Consider the following 18,676-nt stretch of genomic DNA (forward strand, 5'->3'; position numbering starts at 1 on the left):
AGGAATAGTGGGCGATCATCTATCTTTATGGACCCGAACAGATAAGTGCAGGAGCCGGGACATTTAAACACAATCCCTCGAGATAGGAAAACCCCTCAAAGTCTTTGGTCGGTTTGAACAACATGGGGGCATCCATCCATGCGTTCTCCGGTGGCGCCTTGGAAACTGGACTTGGCTGTGGAGGTGGAACTGCCTCGAGGTCCCTTATCCCGTGTACAAGAGATACATGAGCAACTGTGAGTGGCTTCTGAATGGTCGATGGGTCCGCTAACCCCTGGCTTTGGGGAGCACAATCAGAACAGCGGGTTGTGATTTGCTCATGGTAGACTGGGGTGCGGAGAATAGCGGAGGCTTCGGCGGCTTATACGGGGGTCGACCCTCAATGAGGTCAGCGAGGCCCATAACAACTGTATGGAGAAACCCTGCAATATCGAACCGGGGAGTTGAGAGGTACAAACAGTACTTGTGCAGCTCTGCAACCCTTTCGCGCTGACATGTGGTGGATGGGAGGATCGGGAATGCCAGTTTTTAGAAACAAAACCCAACAGTCTGCAGGAGACACAGACGCGCACGCCACCATTGGTAAACTCTCACTCAAAGGGGTAGGTCGCTGGCGACACTAGAAGTTTGTTCTGATTTTAGCCGGTGATCATTGCTATGATTGTTCTGACAGGGTGTCCACCTGGCAGAGAGACTGTGACTGTAGGCACCAGGAATTTCGTGCATGTTACCACTAACTGGCTGGCTGGGTCCAATGAGAGCCTTGTTCATTTCCATCATACATAGCCGAGCGTGCCCGGTCGGTAGTGAAGAGCTGTGGATATGGAAATCAGAGGAAACATTGGCGTCCAGGAGTTGAGTCGTGAAGCGCCTCGTGTATCAGCCGTTGATATCTGTCGCATAACGTCGCGACGCCTCAGAAACCTTCTTCCCAACTGCTTTGGAGTTATGGATAATGAAACCCGGCAACATGCCTCGTCCGTGGTGTAACATTGGTCGTTTTCGACACCATTAGACTCCAACTTGCATCTCAAAACACGGGGTCGGCGACAAATTCGAGCCGTGGAGGTCCCCACAACCGAGTCTTCCACAGGATCCCCTCTTTTCCCACTAGAACCTTGGGGTCCTTGGGGTTTGGACGGGGTCGTGAACAGGCCGAGACTGTCTGATAAGTAGCGTCATTACTGGAAGGTAACGCCGAGCTGAGTCCGTCTAGCTTCGTCGGGAGGTGCTGCATTATTCAAGTTTTTGATTTGGCCACTTTCAACAGACTTCGATAGTGACATTCAATCACTTCCAGGCACCGAGATACTGTACAGTATCCTTTCTAGCCTTTCTCCCTACGGTCCTCTGCAGGTCGGCTAAACCTAGCACAGTTTTGCCAAGTCTGGCAACATGGGTACGGTAACGTAACTGATCCCTGCTTGGAGATCCCATTTTGCGAGCTGCTCGGTCTCGGTTCTTCGGTGTTGTGGTTGCGAGCATTTGTGGTGCGCATTCTGACATTACTATGTACGTACGTACCAATCGGCCCTTGCTCGGTTGTTGGCTTGTGAGCAAAGTCATCCAACCAGCCAGCCTCATCCTTCTTTTGGTAGACAGTCGCGCGACCAAAACCAGACCGTTGGAGACGTTGATGGTGTCTCGAGTCCTGAACTGCCGTTCTTTGATCCGTTCAACTAACTTTTGAATTTCGAGTAAACAAACTAGTGAGCGTCTTGCTTTTTTGCTCCGTTTTTGCAACCATTACGGAGATGGCGGTCGTCAGTGTCGGCAGACACCGGACCGGTGTTTGTTGCGGTCTTCCCTCCAAGGCGTGAGTGCCCCGATTGCGTATCGCCGTTCCCGTTGGTTCCCGTTGCGGCAGCACAGCATCATTCGCCACTTATTCTCGGCGGTGGGCTTGGCGCTCCGTTAGCAGCGGATAATTGCTTGTTTGACTGAGCTTATCGAATCGAAGATGTACGGCATGGCACCTTCTGTTGTTGGTTAGCTAGCAGAAACTGATTGAGGCGGTTATAGTTGCCTCTGAAGAAAATTCTGCTTCTTGTCTTTTTCTTGTCTTCTAGATGCAATTCTCAGGCTACATGCCGGAGTTGGCGATGATAACAGAGAAAGGCGTCCTTTTCCTTGGCATGGTGGGGACGATAACGTATCAACCTTGTCAAAGCCAACCCGTTGACAGCCGTTCACTTCAGGCTGACAGGCGAACAGCCTAGACAGTATACTATTCGCTGGCTAGGCTGGATACCTCACCGAATGCATTCTGGGCCCGCTCCTCGCTTCTGTGTCTCTCGGAGGAACTCCGCTGTGGCGAGGTGAATCCTACTTCTTGACATACGTAAATGACATGGGGGAAGATATCGTGAGCAGCCCAGAGGGAAAGATCTGGTTGCATCATGGTGGTTTTCCTCGGAGACTGGGATGTTCTCAGCGCTCGGTTAGCTCTGGCATGTTGGCTTTTGCCTGCTACCTGAGGCATCGATAATCTCCAGTTTAATGTGGGGTTTGTCTGGGACTTCGGTTCAATGTATCACCGTGATACTCTCGACTTTCAAGACGGGACAGTCCGAGGCAAGTCAAGATAAGATATGATAACAAATGGCTCAACACTGATAACGTCTGTTGAGGCTCTTGGAAAGAGCACCACTTAATATCGAAGGCTAGCGTGCAACCATCGTGGGTTTTCCGGGCCTTTACTCCCTACAGAACGTCATACATCGATGCAAGCGCAGATTTGGCGATGCTTGTTTGCGTGCCTCTGGCAATTAGGCTGAGTTGCCAAAGCAGATTTTTAGCTGACCGCCTCGAGATTGATAGTATCTTCCACCACGTGCAATTGAATTCTGTCTCAGATACGGGAGAAATGCTCCTCGATAGAGTAGTTATTACTGCATGTTGACTTGAATCACCGTCAGATTTTCATGCAGTGAAATCTACATCCAGGGTAAGTTCCACAGTAAAAGCAGTCCAAGGATGCAGTAGCAATGGAGTTTTTAGAGGCCCTTCAGTGGGCCAGCGGCAGAAGACAGGCGCAGTGGCCAATGACATAGCGTAAAATCTGCCCCGGAGCGACTCAGGATCAGGAACGGGGGCCTCGATCACGGATGATTTACATCACCATCTATTGGAGGCGGAGACCCAGTGACGCATCTCTTTCACATTTCTTACCGGCCTGCGCCAGCCTCTCTTCACCTGCCACGCCTGCACGAGTACGCCAGCAGCGGTCGCGTGAGTTTTGATTTGACCACATGATAGAATACAGTTTCAAAACATCAGCGGACATTTGTTGATCCATCTCAACACGACGCACGGTAACAATACCTACCTATCTCATTAGACCACAACATTAATTCCGCCGTTCTTCCCCTTGTTATTTGCTTTTTGGGACGACTTGTCTTGCCTGTCTCATCCTTGGTCTATCCTGCGCTCGGCATGGTCTAGATCTCTACAAAATCTCTGTCTGTGATAAACTCATTCGGAGATACTGGACGTTGACAGTCACCGTCTTCGTCCCTCCCTGTCCCGGACAGCAACTGCCGACGACTCTTTGCAGTCATCTGAGTTCGCCCTTTGCGCCCCCGCATCCGGTCTCTGGCTGGCTACGGCATCTTAACAACAGCCTCTTAAAAGCATCGAATCCCTGAATTAACTCGAAAAGAGCAAATTCGTTACTATTGCAGTTCATCAGCCTCGGCTATATTCACGATGGGCGTCCCACCGGAACGCTCTGGAGGTGAGGGACGACCTGCTTCGTCCGCCTCTAACCCACGAAGAACCCCCGGCAATCAGTCTTATGCCCGTGTCGCCGCACAGGGAACCGACGAACAATCGCCCCTCCTGAGGCACGACGCCAATACTAATACTGCTGCTCATGGGGAGTCGGATGATTCGCAGACAACCAAGAGCATATGGTATCTGCTCCTGTTGACCATCAGTATTGGTGGTCTTCAGATCGCATGGTCCGTTGAGCTCTCAAACGGTTCACCATATCTTTTATCTCTCGGGCTCAGCAAGTCTCTTATGGCTCTGGTCTGGATTGCTGGCCCCCTTACCGGCACTCTTGTTCAGCCATATGTGGGTATGTTGAGTGACAATTGTCGACTACCCATGGGAAAAAGAAAGCCTTTCATGATTGGAGGCTCTGTTGCAACCATCCTTTCCCTGCTGTTCCTTGCATGGGCCAAAGAGATCGTTGCGGGTGCTTCCAAGATCCTTGGTTTCGATCCCGAGTCACAAGGCGTCAAGACCACAACCATTGTGGTTGCAGTTATTGGTGTCTATGTTCTCGACTTTGCCATCAACACCGTCCAGGCCTCCATCCGTGCGTTCATTGTCGACTGCGCCCCAGCTCACCAGCAAGAGTCCGCCAACGCCATGGCTAGTCGAATTACTGGATTTGGTAACATCGTTGGATACGTTGCCGGATATGTTGACTTGACCCGTCACCTCGGATTCCTCGGAAAGACGCAGTTCCAAATCCTCTGTGCTATCGCTTGTGTTGCCCTTGCCTTGACTGTATTTGTGAGCACTGCCATTATCAAGGAACGAGACCCTCGACTTGACGGGCCTGCCAAGAAAGAGCAGCACGGCGTGTTCTCATTCTTCCTCACAATTTTCAAGTCGATCAAGCGTCTGCCACCTCAGATCAAGAGGGTGTGCGAGGTCCAGTTCTGCGCCTGGGTTGGCTTCTTCCCTCTGTTGTTTTACACATCCTCGTACATTGGGGAGATCTATGTGGAGCCATACCTTGAAGCAAACCCCCACATGCCACCGGAGCAGCTCAACAAGCTATATGAGCAAGCGACTCGAATTGGTACATTCGCACTTCTCATCAACTCTATCGTGAGCTTGCTTACGAATGTTTTCCTCCCCTTCTTCATTGCTCCCACGTACGATAGCCAGCCTGTCACAAACGTTCCGGGAGAGACGCCAGCTTCAGGCTTTTACGATGAAGATGACGAGAAGCCCTCATGGATGGACAAGCTGGCCATCCCTGGCCTCACCCTCAAGCGCGCCTGGTTCCTCTCCCTTCTCCTCTTTGCTGGATGCATGTTTGCCACACTGTTTGTACGCACCGTCAAGGCGGCCACCGTGCTGGTTGGCCTTGTTGGTATTACCTGGGCCATGACACTGTGGGCTCCTTGGGCCATCATCAGCGCTGAGATTAGCCGGAGGGATGCCCTGATCCGTGCCCAGAAGATTCGGCAAGCGGCTGCCAGAGCAAACAACGGTGGAATCGGGGATGACGAAGAGGAGGAAGAAATTGACCAGGCTGGAGTGATTCTCGGCATCCACAACATGGCCATTGCTGCACCGCAGATTATCGCTACTGTGGGCTCTAGTGTCATCTTCAAGCTCTGGCAGAAGCCGCGAGGTACACCAGGCGACCATAGTATCTCTATCGTGTTCGCCCTCGGCGGTATTTGTGTTGTGGTTGCATCCTTCTTCGTAGCCAAGATCAAGGATGATGCCGCCATGCCAGCTGATGTTATGATTGAGGCCGAAGAAGGACAGGGTGGAGCAGACGAGTCTGCAGGTCGCCGACCATTGAACAGACGCAAGTCTACTCGGGATCAGCTTCCCCGGGCAACACAGGCTCGAGCAACTCTGACACGACACAAGAGTTTTGGAGGAGCCGAGATGTACTAAGGGTACTTGCAAACACAACGAACAATGCATGGATAGGCGCAGGGTTAGGAATATCATGAAATCATGGAAGCATTTTGGCTCTTTACCCAGAGCCTAGGAGCGTATAGTTTGGATTTGGTCCTTCTCTTAGGAGATTTGGGCAAGGATGTTAGGCGCCCAGGTATTATGTTGGGTTGTCATTTGATCATTTAGATTCACAGTTTTATGTTTTGGTTTAGACAGAGATATCTCAAGTTCGCTCATTACTTTGCTTTCATCTGGAATACACGTTTGAAATATCCATGAATATGCCCCCTAAAAGAACGACCGACGCAACTCGATGTCAAGACCCGCCCATGATTATCAATATGTTGGCACTGGCACCGCCGTCTTGAGACCACAGACTCCGACAGAAGCCCTTGTCTCGCCGGGCATGGGACCCAGTGTTGGGTCGATAGTAGTGAAGGGAATAAAGTGGAAGCACCACGAAATATGGTTCTCGTCGCAGTAGCTGTAATCGCAGTTGAGTGCCTGGTCAGGAGTGGGAGCGGTTGTGATGGTGGGAACATTGTCGACGAAGACTGCTGGCTTGCCAGGAAGGGCCAGGGTAGTGGAGGCAAAGAGGACGATCAAGTAATCGATGGGAAACATGATGGATGTGTTGTTTCAGAGTGATTGAAAAGAATATGAGTTTATTAGAAGTAGAAGTAGAAGAGGAAGCTGAGGGTCTTATATAGAGATTATAGTAGAACAAGTACTACATTCGAGAAGAGTCCTTGACACCTGGACCATGGGACAGTAATGTGTTTGCGTTGGGAGATGATGGCATACTTTCCACATGACTCCATGGCTGGGTTTTCTTTGGCTCGCACCATCAAACCAGAAGAACAGAACAAATACGTTACAAACAAGCTAAGCGAATCACCGAGTATGAAGTCGGCAGATGAACTCGGGCTTTTATATCTGAGGCAAAGAGTTGTACATGACGGGTAAAGTCGCCGAAGACCAGGTATGGGGTGTTAAAGCTCGTAAGCCATTGGCTCTGAGCAAAAATTGTATTTCTCATATCCATTGAATTCTCTCACATGGCTTATAGAGACTAAGCTGATAGCATCTTGTTTCCAGCCTTAACCCACAAGGTGACGATGAGTCCGATGCTCACCGTCCACACCAGGCTGCGCACCGGCGCCAGGCGACGATCGGCCTGCAGCCACAAGTAGGCGATGTTGTAGGCGATGCGACTTGCTACGTAGCCGAGGCTCAGAAGGTTGACTGCAGGTGTTGATACGCCTGCGAAGTTCGCAGCTACGATGCTGGCTGCGTAGAGACCGAGTGTCTCGAAGCCGTTTTCTGTAGCTGCCTTTGCTCGAAGGAAGAATTGCTTGTCCTGGAGGAATGTCAGTGGTGAAAGACATGAAAGAAGGGACTGCTCTTACAGATTTGGTAAAGTTATCGCTCTTCTCAATGATGTTCTTGTGGGAGCGGGGGTTGGCGTTGTCGTATGTTCCCTTGGCGGCCGTGATGGTGTAGGCGTGGGGGAAGGCGATGATAAAGAAAGCAGCTGGGACCTATAAGAGTATTAGCAGAAGTTGATGAGTGAGGGGATAGAAAGTAACATACGGTGAAGAAGGAATAGTTCCTTGATAGGTCGAGACCGAGGAAAGACTCCATGATGGGGATTTATGTGGTTGGTGAAGATTGTTTGTAGTGACGAGTTGGCTTGACCGAGTTCGGAGTATCCAAGACTTTAAATAACAATGATTTCAAAAGTGTTGAGGATTTGCAGCTTTGAATTCTGTCTGATTGATCGTGAATATCGGAAAGAATTATAAAATTGACCGAGCAGATGGTCAAGGTTTAATAATCAGTCGTTCATGTTAGTTAGGACCCGCTGTCATGAGTATGTTGGCTTAGCATAACGGATAACGATGACGAGTAGTTTCAGTAGTTTCGGACAGACATGACACGATACTCTGTATCATGATTGACGTAGTAAAATTGTAATAAAATTATTCCTATGCTTAGTACATTCAAATATTGAAAATACTACTCGTAAGGTATCTGTATAATGAACAATTGACAGGGTATAATGATGGTGGAGTATGAGATGAGGAACCACATTTGGTGTAGCTCATCCCCAACACCACTAACATCAATTAGGCTGACTAACCAACAGGGGCATTCTCAACGTCCTTTCTTAGATAGGTACTCTAGAATATACTATTGTGTTTGTCACGGATACATCATTTATTCAGAAATCACCAAACAGAAATGAGACACTCGATATGCTCATAAGATTCGTATTGATGCATGCTCATCCTGGAGATCAACCACCCACACAAATGATTGGTTGATGACCGACTACCTATAGATATATATATATATATACTGAGAAGGTTAAGAAGTTTGACATAGGAAATCTAAGAACCGAAAATGCAAACAAGCAGAGATTCGAATATCTGTTCAAATGGTGATCCAATCACGCCGCCCTCAACTTCGACTTCCACTTTGACCCGAACTCCTTTCTCTTTTCATTCTTTTTTTTGATGTGGGTATCAGATGAAATGACAGGCAAGACATGACGATTCACTCATGCGAGGTATCGCTTGGCCATGGATCGCCTGGAACCGACTCTCCAACCCTTGCCGTCCCAGCTTGTGCTGCCTCTGTGGCTACCACCATGGCCATGGACCTTAGGCTTGCTGTAAGCTCCTGGGCCGTGCCATTGACCATTGTCGTAGCTTTGAGCTTGCTGGCTGGAGCCATCGCCGTTCTTCCGGTCCTTCTGGTTGCCGGTAGGAACGTACCAGACATTGCTGCCCTCTTGGCTTGGTGGGCTCTGAGGAGGAGAGTATGTCTGGCCGTTGCCATTGTTATCAGGGTTGTATCCATCACCGTTGCCGCTCTGGCCATTACCGCTGTTGCCGTTGCCAGAGTTGTTATCACCGGAGTTGTTGTTTCCACTGTTGTTGTTGCCAGTGTTGCCATTGCCGCTGTTACCGTCGCCGGAGTTGTTGTTTCCAGAGTTGCCGTTACCAGAGTTTCCATTGCCAGAGTTTCCGTTGCCTGAATTGCCTTCACCACTGTTACCCTCGCCGTTGTTTCCGCCATTGTTTCCGCCATTGTTTGATTCTCCCTGGCTATAAACCTTGATACTGTTTATGAGCCAGTAGGCGTTCTTGAAGTCAGCAGGGTTGGAGGCAACATAGTCGTTGCACTCTCCTAGAGATGCTGTCTCGGGGTTCTTGCCCCAAACATCAGGAGAGCCAGCCCAGTCGCCGCAGAAGGTATTGGTGAAAACGATGTTGTTTTCCTTGAAGTGATCGTCGATGTTGCAGCCTTGGCCTCCGTTAAACTTGGCAGAAGGAGGCCCCCATGAGGCAGGATCGGGGTTATCTGACTGAATGTCTTGCGGAATGCGGCCCCGCTTGAAGAACCAGACGGAGATGTGGTCCGATGTCCACTCCATGGCGTAGACACCACCACCGATGTCGTTGAAACCGTCGCCGTAGTTCTGGTTATCGTTTGTTGTTTGTCCGCAGCCTTCGTTGGCTCCACCAGCGTTACAGTTGTCGTTCACAAGGGTGGTGCTCTGATCGGAGCCTTCGTTGGTGATCCTGCACCCAGGGCCGGTGTGAAGAGTGATCTTGTTCTCCGTTTGAGTGTTGACGCCCTCAATGATGTCAATCTCGCCAAGCGTGGGCCAGGGCGAGCCGAACATCCAATAAGCAGGCCAAATACCAGGGATACTGCCAGGCATGTGGGCAATATCGGCGATGAAGAGACCGTGGGTGAAGGTGTCGTGGGAAGTAACACGAACTGACTTGCGTCCCTTGGAGGGGTTCTTTGTCTTATAGTCTACTCCCATGTAAACTTGTCCCTCGACAAAACCTGCCAGGCCCTCGCTGTTTGCTGTGTCGGCGTCGACGTACTCGACGAACCCGTGGGTGGGATCATCGGCGTTGAAGAACTCGAATGCCTCGAAGAAGTTGCTCGAGTCGTAGGTGTGAGTGCAAGAGTATCCGGAGTTGGAGCTGTTCTTTGAAGCCGCAGCGCCTTGGAGGAAGGCCACAAGGCCTAGTGTGAGGATTGAAGTATGCATCGCCAAGTAGTGGGGACGAGGCGTGTTGGTGTTGAGTGTCGAGACCAACAAACGTTATGTGCACTTCTAGTGTCTTTTGCGAGAGTAAAGACAAGAAGAAGACACGCTTTGGAAAAGAATTGAATTTTATAAAAGAAGTTGTGGTTTAGATAGAGTTGGTGATGTGGCGTGCATTCGTTGATTTGAGTGGTGATTTAAACAGCGCAGTCTGCAACAGATTTATAACAATAGAAACACAAGCTATTGTCTATACCAAGAAATCCCCAGCCTGAAGCGGAGGGCTGGAGGAGGAGGCTATTGAAGTGCCTGACGCGCAACGAAACAATAGCTCTGGCACTGCCAAGGAGGGAGCCAAGCGAATATAATTGCAACTCGTAGTGAGAAAGAGACAATAGAGAGTGAATAACTCGTAATGAGAGTGGCCAGCCAGCTACCGAAAGGATTGAAACGGTAAATCGGCAACGAATGCAGCCGAGCAATAGAATGAAAGAGAGACAGGATGATGGATTGATTTATTTCTCAAGGCCCAGCCAAGCAGAGTAACCAGACACTGAAAGACGGAAGAGGCAAAAAGGGAATAAAAGAAAGACACCAAGAGGGGGAAAAAAGAGTGAGTGTGGTTGACGTCCAAGTCTCAAGGGAACATGGAATGCGGGAGCTATCTATATCTATGTCTCTGCTCCCTCCTTTGTAATGCAAGGCAAGGCAAGGCAAGGCAAGGCACTACACTGAGAATGCAATGCAATAATCGACGCCAAGCTCCTTTGAGAAACAGAAAATCACTGGTAGCATGTCATTCTGTCTTTGTTTCTCTTGGGTCTGGTCTTGGCTCTACTATCCAGAACCAGAACCGAGATCAGTAGATCATGCTAGGGTATATTCTAGAGTATCCGAAACAGTAGCTGGGCTGGTCATGTAACTGTATGAGCCAATGATACTTGTACAAGCACTCTTGATCCAGAAGCTCTGATGCGTAGCCTGTCAGTCTACTCAAGCAACAAAGGACGAGACGAGACTGACATGTGCTCGTTCTGACTTCTTAGCCAATCACTCAATGCGAGGAAAAGCTTAGCGTAACCGGCTGTGGCTTGGCGTGCCTGGCACTGGCCGGTTCAGGTAGGGAGACATGCATTTAGAAGTTTATGATTGGCTGAAACGAGTTCAGGGGTTGGCTTCCACTAAAAAGCACGCTATCTTATAGTGGAGAGACCCGACTCGAGCACGGCTGGGCTGGCTGGAAGTGGAGTAGATTAGAGGGGAAGCCAGAGAGTATATGGATCCCTGATGGTATGTGGATCCCCGATGTTATATGAATCGGCTTCTGGATGATGGATTTGACCTGAAGCGATTGAAACAGACGAGAACAAAACATATGAACTGTTTCTAGGAAGTAAATGCTATTGCTCTCTGTTGAATCAACCGCAAGCAGTAACGAACCAGAGAAATATGCATCAACAGCAGTCTAGATCTGTGGATTCTCAATTACCCCAAGCAAGGTAGTCAGTGTTTCTATAGCCGCGCGCTCCAACAACTTGTTTCTATCTCCCTGCCAGTATCTATGAATATCTCCCACCACCCTTGTCTCTACACGATGCCCAGCCCAGCTTTAGAACAAAGATATCCAACAAAGCATCTTCTTAGCATAACGACCCAACCTCTAAACTGGGCTGTGACATTCCTCAACCAAGACATTTCTAGCCTAGACTGGAGTCTTTCGCTTCGACGCGCGTTATCCCTATAAGCGCCACACTTTAAACCAGAAGACGACGAAAAAGTACAATGACCGATTCTGAAACGTAGTCTCAGTAATGGAAGCCAGACTAACGTTAGATCCTTCTAAACCTTTCTCCCAACCTTCTTTCGGCAAGGTAAACCCAAAACCTTTCTGCCACCTCCTTTCTCTTTGTCCTGAAAGACATCTACCAGCTTTCGCACTTCTCCTTTTTCCGACTTCCTGGCTCGACATGATCTGCGTTTCTGACCAAACTTGTATCTCAATCTTCTCTCTTTGGGAAAACTAAGAAACAAAGTCAACGGTTTGATCGGCTAGCTCCTAACTGCAATACCCATGTTTCTCGAATGTCCCGGCATATTGCTCCGTGCCGTGATCCCGGATTTTTAAGCCAGACCCCATAATCGTCTCCGAGCCGAGTCTCAGAGCCGTGTCTCATTCAATATAGCCAAGGATCGACATTGACCCTGGCTCTAAAGTCTTGAAGAGCATGATCTTCGGTCATATAATAAACTTTTCACATGGCGTTATCTGTGCCCGCAACATGGCCAATTTCTAATGGCACCCTGACGATGGCCTCGTTGCAGCCATTGCATGAGCTTAGCTTTATCCTTCAGGATCATCCTTCATAACCACAGAGTTTCCAAGGATTACAACAAACACGAACCCTTTTCTTCCAATCACACTTTCAATATCAGGTCTTGATTCATTGTATAACATTTCTTTCGGACCGCTAGAAAGTGATGCTGGCCTATAGATCCCTGATGGCTGTACACTTGAAACCGTACATCCTCCTTCGCATCCCTTTCATATCTAAACATCCTCTCATCTCATCTTATCTCATCCTTTTCATATATAAAAAAAAAGTAAGATTTGGGAAACAGCCCATGTTCCCAAAGTCTAAACCGCCCCATGCAATGTCAGTCAGGAACCCTCCCCTTCATCTCCTCGGGGATGCTCCTTTACTCCTTCTAATATGCTTCGTCTAAGTGGGTATATGCAGTCGAATAAAAAGTAAATCATGTACAGAACTCCGGGGCAAGCATCAACGCTGTCGATCGTGCTGTTGATTGCCCTTGTGTCCATTTTCTCCGTATATCATGTCGAAAAGTTGATGCGTCTATATCCGAATAGTTGCGTCGTTCGTTGCATTGCATTGTTACATTGTTCATAACAGAAGCTTATTCAAGTGCTCTTCACAACTTGACCTTCTGACCAGTGAGTTTGAACCAGATGACTGCAATAAGGTCTTCCTTGAAGCGCTCCCATGGGTTACGGTTGAGCCAGTAACTGAACTCTCGGTAGTAGTACATCTCGCCCCAGCAGTCACGGCCCCATTCGCAGCCCGCCATGTTGACCATAAAGTCGCGCTGGTTCTCATCATAATGGATGTGCGGGTTCTTGGGACCGCCATCGGGATTGCAAGCTCCAGGTGGGAAACTGTTAATCTTCCGCTGATGGAGAAAACCGACATGCTTGCGCACCCATGGCTGTGTTTGGTACAACTGGTCCAGCGCATCTTGTTCCTTGTGCTCCCACTGCATGTGCTTCTGCTCGTATGTGACCGGGTCCCACCACACGTCGAGGAGTCGATCAGTCCATTCACTACGTCGCATGAAGAACGATCCTAGGTTAAAGCCAGCGCAGTCCTGCGTCATAAGCATATTGATCGAGTTGGCCTTTCCGTCCCCGACAGGGCTCAGCGACGTCTCATCGAGGTAGGGTTCGGTGAACGGATGCGAGATGTTGCGAGGGTTGAAGTAGTTGATGTCGCGCTCAGTCACTTGCTCGAGCTGATTGAAGATGTGGTCTTGGAGCGATACCGAGGGTTCCATGACGAAGGTATTCAGATCCAACCACCATACCCTGATACTACCGTTAGTGTTGCCTTCTACTCCTCTTGTCAGATTCAGCTTACCATTCAGCCTTGGGATATTTCCTCAGAGTCGATCGGATGAAGTCGACCTTCTCCCAGCTCTCTCGCCATTCGTGCGCGTACTTCTTCTTAGTGCTCATGTCGACAATCTCCAAGTCATAACCCCATCGATTGACGTATTTCCGCTTGTTTCGCACGCTGTCTCGCTCGATGGCCCATTCTCTGGCGCCCTTCCACTCCATGACTCCTCCTCCTACGTTTGCGCCCAAGATAATGACAATCTTGTTACCGCCGCCAAACGATCTTCGCCAGTAGTAGGCGAGAGCTACAAAATCAGTACTGAAATTCGAACATGCTGGACTAGTATGCGCAACTTACGAGTTGTGTAGAAAACAGTGTAGCAGAGAATGGCTATCAGGATGAAGAGCAAGATCATCTTGAGTCTCCTTCCCATTCGTCCGTATATCGATCGTATCCTGCCGGCAAGCGGCACTTTTCGAATCCATCGTGGTCCTCGTCCGCCCTTCTCTTTCCAGTTGTCGCGCTGTCCTTGAAATTGAGGGAGGCTGCTCGATAGTCGTCGCATATGTCTGCTGAAGAAACCCTTGTTCTGGGTCGAGAACGAGGAAAACGTGCTCGAGTTATGAGGTCGCATTTTGGCCGATTCCCATACCACAGGTCCACCGCTTACAGCTGTAGGAGTCGACTTTCCACTGTCAAGGCTCAAGCCCGGGCTAGACCAGCCACCACCAGGGACAGGTGAAGGGCTTCTCGAAATGGGCATGGAAGGTCCTGGGGTACCTGAAGGAGGCGGGCTCAGTGATTAGCCCGCGAATTGTGCGATAGTATGTGGTTGTCCATGAAAGTCTAGTCGAGCGGAATGTATTTACAAAAGAAAAGAAAGAACAAATTGGTGGTGTAATGGTGTCCAGAGAGGATGCCAGAATGGCTAAGCAGAGCTCAAAGTTGAGGTCCTACCATAGCTGAACACGGAAGGGGAGATACAAAAGATATAAGAAGAGACAGCGGGGAGAACAACAATCGAGAACATGTCGGGAAAGGCGCTAAGAAGCCTCGAGGTATGAGAAGTGAGACATCGACTAGACAACCGCGAACGTCACCATACAGTACAGTACATACCTGGAATGGGTGATAAAGGTCCGTTGTGAGGCTGCTGTGGCCTTTGAGAATCACCCGAGAGCAAGCCCGGGTTGATCACGATGTGGCTGACAGAAGAGCGTTGTCGTGAATGATGTGCACGGGTTGGACGATCGCTAAATGAGCTCGAAGAGCCGAATCCTGAGCGTGGTGAAGCCAGCTTGAGCAACGTCGCAATCGGCGACTTCTAGAAACGGGGCCGCTTGTGTGGGCTGGGGATGGTGGAGGGGAAGAAGCTCGTAAAGGACCGCAACCACGAAGTTTGGCTTACGGAGGAACCCTTCTCGCAGTGGTGTATCTTTTTTTTTCTTGGTCCGCTTCGTACAGGGCGCCACACAATCCCGACTTTTCCACCTTGGCAAGGGAGAACAGAGTAACGGTAAGAAGATGTCTTCAAGGATTGTCCCGATAATCGACAAGCGACGGCAGTAACTGTGAGTTCGAAATGTGGCGCAGAGTGGGAATATCGTGGGCGGTCTGGTACGAGATAGTCGGAGATGGTGATGGGTGAGACTGCGAGTCGAGGGAAACACCGTATACGAGGATTGGTCGAGGTAACGTATAATGGAACAGATGAGGCTTGGGCGACCAGTCGACAAAGTGCAACAATGCAATGCAGAAGTGATAGAAATAGGTTAGGTAGGGACAACCTGCCCGTATTTGTTGGAGTGGGTGGGTGGATGGTGGAATCCGCAGCAGAAGATACCTGACCTAGCGCAGTGTAGAATTGGAGGCTAGCTTCTGGCCCTGTCGTATCGAAGCTATCCCGGTCTGGTAGGTAGCGTAGATGGAGCGCCGTTGGAAATTCGGTGTAATTTGGGATTCAACGGCCAAGCCGGTTGCGAAAAAAAAGAGTTGCGGCGCTGGCAGGCAAAATAAAACGAGTGTGATGTTTGTGTACCTAGTGCAGTGATGCAGTACGATATGCGATGCGATGCGATGCGATGCGACGACGGGAGCAACAGCGGACAGCAGTTCGATCGGGAACTCGATAATCTGAGGTGAGATGCGGTAGCAATGGCAGAAGGTACACTAACGAATTAGCCGAGCCTGTTTGCTTATCCGTGTTCGACGAGGTTCTCGTATTGCATCGCTCGCTTCAAATCCGTGGAGAAGTTGAAGTTGAAGAACAGGAACTAAAAGGGTGCAATCAGTCGACCGACCTAACGAACGGCAGCCAAGACCGAAGCAGAGGCCATGTGCTCTCAGGGGAACTCCATGGCCAATTGCTCTCCATTTCTTGAAGAGAATTAGGGGATCCCAGCAAAGATGCTACTATACTATACTGGGTTTGAAGGCATTCTGCGAGAATTTCAGGGGATGCTTTTCCTTTTCCATTTATGACATCCAATCTCATCTCTGTGCAACGAAGATCCATGCAGGTACAGGCACAGGCACAAAAAGTCCCTGTTTGCTTGTCTCAAAAAGATGACAAGCTGCAGTCAGCCTCTTAGTCTGTTGCATGCATCTTGAGTCACCTCTTGTGAGAAGACATGTACAGTATTTTTCGACACCTTGATCAATGAATATGTAATGGATGCATTGGCTCTAGTCGAAACACTCAATGATAAATTTGGTGGCCTTTAGCCTCAACTTAGTACTCAACTTGCCTAAATTGAATGCTTGGACCCCTATCTTTCCCCATCATTAGCACTTTGTAAAGTGACGAAGAAAAAACGTGAAATTACGTCACAGTCCTTTCACTAAAAATATACCGAGACAATCAACCTGCAACACGGGGAAGGACATGAGCCGTACCTCAGGACTTGTCTCGTAGGGCAAAGATGTCTTGGTCATTTGCGCTTGAGGCTCTACATAGTATGACTGCATATTTCTCGTATTAATACGGATAATCATGGAGTCTTCGGGAAAAAAGCAAAAAACTGATGCTCGGGCTTGTATCAAACATTTCTGCAGGACTTGATCCAACCCCACATTGCTCATGCAAATTAGCAGGGCTTTCAGTGGCCGTTGAATTTTAGGTTTTGGATTCAGGGGTGCAGCCTGTCACCGGAGCCAAGAGCAGAATGGCCTTATCTAGTAGGTACCTGCTTATAGAATATCGATCAAGACAAGAAGGGCTTCCTAGACTAGGTAGGTAGGTAGCTGATCAAATATCAAAACTCAGTCATTATAGGTTTCAGTAAATACTTCTTATTCGTGTGCACACCTCGACAGAACGAGTGCCCGTGTTTGGTTCCATACGAATGAGCTACTGGTATACACACCTCATAGCACGTTGTGGACGAGTCGGTCTCCATAGGTACCTTGGTGTTTTGGCCTCATCTTCATTGACTCTAACAATCTCGCAGCTGTCCAAGTTGACTACTTTCTAGGTTATCTGTATAGAGTCCCTACGTTAACAGAATTTCCATGATCTGCTGATATCAAACATATATCTAATTTGTATGGTTCGTAACTTACAATGGGGCGTATTGGAGATGCTCCTATAGGTTATGCTGCAACGACTTGGTGGTTTATGATGGATGATATAAAAGCTAAACATATCACACCATGAGCAGGCATTTTCGCTATTTTCTTAGAGCTTACTTAATGACGAATCGATCCCAACCTTTAACATGTTTTCTGTGAATCTCTTACTCGCATTTGTGATAGAGATTTCGCCGTGTAGAACCAGGAAGGAACGGCTGCACGTGACTGAAGCCACTAATGTACCGCTTGGTTTCTTCCAATCTCCAACCCTCAAACCAGCATTATATCTTTGGCTGGCATCGAAGTCGTGTTTAAACCGAAGGAAAACACTTTCTTTGAATACACGTACTAAGATCCGGCGGCCTCTCGCGAAACTCATCCGAGTGCCGAGAAACCGGATGATTAGCTACCAACCTGAACTGCAATAAAAATTCCCGGGTCGCCTTTATGGCCTCTGGCCTCGATACGGCCAGACCATCCCAAGGGCCTGCTCGATGCGGCGAACCAGCGAAGAACTGTGATGGTATCCGTGGTCGTATAAAGAGGCGAATCAATGTCTATGGATGCTAAACAATAAACAGATGATTGACTTCGTCGTTTGTCGTGACCAAGGCCTGAGCCAATAAATCAACAAGTTCGCAGAAAACACCATTTGGAACACTTATTTGACAAAAGTGCACCAATTTCCATCTCGCGAATTGCTGCCTACCTAGCCACGTGAAATCATCAAACGTGGCTTGGTTTCATCAAACCTCCATCTCAATCAGCCAACGAACACTTCACGCCAGGCCGAGTGGTGGTATTTCTAGAAAGAGAATCGATACTCTTGTGCTCAGGGCGTGTGTTGGTTGACGAACTAGCTGGTGCCGGATAGCGGAACACTCTCACCCGGATAGCCTCTTGATCGCGACATGACCCAATCGATTTCATTCCCGCGTCTCCTCGAGAGACAACAGATCCTTCTCTCGGCTTAGAGCAATATCCCTAGACCTTGTTGATTTGGTTCTGGGTTGACATTGCAGTTGCAGTTGCAGGTTCCAGACGCGGTCGCCAATCCAAAGGCCTACGAATCACACACACTTTGAGAGTCGGCGCCTAGAACCAACCAATTACAGCCTCGGACCCTGGGTTGAGGGCGGCTATTCCACACTTTAGGATGCGCCAAGTCATTTGACTGACAGCCTATGAGCTATTGTTCAACGTTTGGACCTCGAATGCTTTATTTAGCCATGCAGCGAATAGATGCGGGCTCATGGCTGTAAAGCCAATCAAGAGGCTTTGCGCCCTTGATTCTGCTCAATCCAGCTGGGATTTACCTACGGATACAGATACCTGCCTTCAATGAGATCCACTACCAACAACAATATGCAGTATGCTTTTGGTGGTACGGTATTATCGGCCGTCCTCGCTATTGACTCAACTGTCTATTGTTCCTAGTTTTATTCTTTCTGTCTCCTACAATTCATTTCTTTTCATCTTTCATTCTTCCTATCTCCTTGGACTTTGTTGACATGGGCAGTGAATAAGCTATTGTCACATCCTATTGTTCGGATTTCTTTCCTTTGTCAAACAACAATCATTTAACTGAAATCCATGCTTGTCTTTCTGTTCGTTCCTTAATCATTCCCAAGAAGAGCATCTCTTTCAGCCAGCATAACTTGCATCATCCAAACAAACCATTTTCTTCATCTATCACAAACGACCAGATACATCATCACCCACAGCGCAGCTCTATATGCTTGAT

General features: G+C 48.8%; 6 protein-coding genes across 6 annotated transcripts; 2 read left to right on the forward strand and 4 right to left on the reverse strand.

The window, feature by feature from the left end:
- Positions 1–3,503: 3,503 nt before the first annotated feature.
- On the forward strand, positions 3,504–5,773 carry B0J16DRAFT_103229 (major facilitator superfamily domain-containing protein). Its single transcript, XM_046121304.1, has one exon. The coding sequence runs from the start codon at positions 3,709–3,711 to the stop codon at positions 5,650–5,652; it is 1,944 nt and encodes a 647-aa protein (XP_045984782.1). The 5' UTR covers positions 3,504–3,708; the 3' UTR covers positions 5,653–5,773.
- A 121-nt stretch (positions 5,774–5,894) lies between these two features.
- B0J16DRAFT_382742 (uncharacterized protein) lies at positions 5,895–6,282 on the reverse strand (the record flags this gene model as incomplete). Its single annotated transcript, XM_046131266.1, has 2 exons — positions 5,895–5,909; positions 6,016–6,282. 2 exons carry the CDS (start codon positions 6,280–6,282, stop codon positions 5,895–5,897), a joined length of 282 nt encoding a protein of 93 aa, XP_045984783.1.
- Positions 6,283–6,685: 403 nt separating this feature from the next.
- On the reverse strand, positions 6,686–7,705 carry B0J16DRAFT_338250 (uncharacterized protein). The gene is made up of 3 exons (XM_046127431.1): positions 7,252–7,705; positions 7,068–7,199; positions 6,686–7,018 (listed from the first exon to the last, which is right to left on the reverse strand). The coding sequence occupies exons 1-3, from the start codon at positions 7,300–7,302 to the stop codon at positions 6,731–6,733; spliced, it is 471 nt and encodes a 156-aa protein (XP_045984784.1). The 5' UTR covers positions 7,303–7,705; the 3' UTR covers positions 6,686–6,730.
- A 1,068-nt stretch (positions 7,706–8,773) lies between these two features.
- B0J16DRAFT_266035 (concanavalin A-like lectin/glucanase domain-containing protein) lies at positions 8,774–9,733 on the reverse strand (the record flags this gene model as incomplete). Its single annotated transcript, XM_046123412.1, has 1 exon — positions 8,774–9,733. A coding segment is annotated over one exon (960 nt), but the record flags the coding sequence as incomplete, so codon positions are not given.
- Positions 9,734–12,661: 2,928 nt separating this feature from the next.
- B0J16DRAFT_318519 (galactosyl transferase GMA12/MNN10 family-domain-containing protein) lies at positions 12,662–14,125 on the reverse strand (the record flags this gene model as incomplete). Its single annotated transcript, XM_046125457.1, has 3 exons — positions 12,662–13,331; positions 13,384–13,666; positions 13,720–14,125. The coding sequence occupies 3 exons, from the start codon at positions 14,123–14,125 to the stop codon at positions 12,662–12,664; spliced, it is 1,359 nt and encodes a 452-aa protein (XP_045984786.1).
- Positions 14,126–16,983: 2,858 nt separating this feature from the next.
- B0J16DRAFT_103286 (uncharacterized protein) lies at positions 16,984–17,526 on the forward strand. The gene has a single exon (XM_046121305.1). The coding sequence runs from the start codon at positions 17,079–17,081 to the stop codon at positions 17,358–17,360; it is 282 nt and encodes a 93-aa protein (XP_045984787.1). The 5' UTR covers positions 16,984–17,078; the 3' UTR covers positions 17,361–17,526.
- The last annotated feature ends 1,150 nt before the right edge of the window (positions 17,527–18,676 follow it).

The sequence above is a fragment of the Fusarium flagelliforme genome, assembly GCF_020744385.1.
Source record: "Fusarium flagelliforme strain FIESC 12 MPI-CAGE-AA-0113 chromosome Unknown B0J16scaffold_3, whole genome shotgun sequence".
NCBI classification, from domain to species: Eukaryota; Fungi; Ascomycota; class Sordariomycetes; order Hypocreales; family Nectriaceae; genus Fusarium; species Fusarium flagelliforme.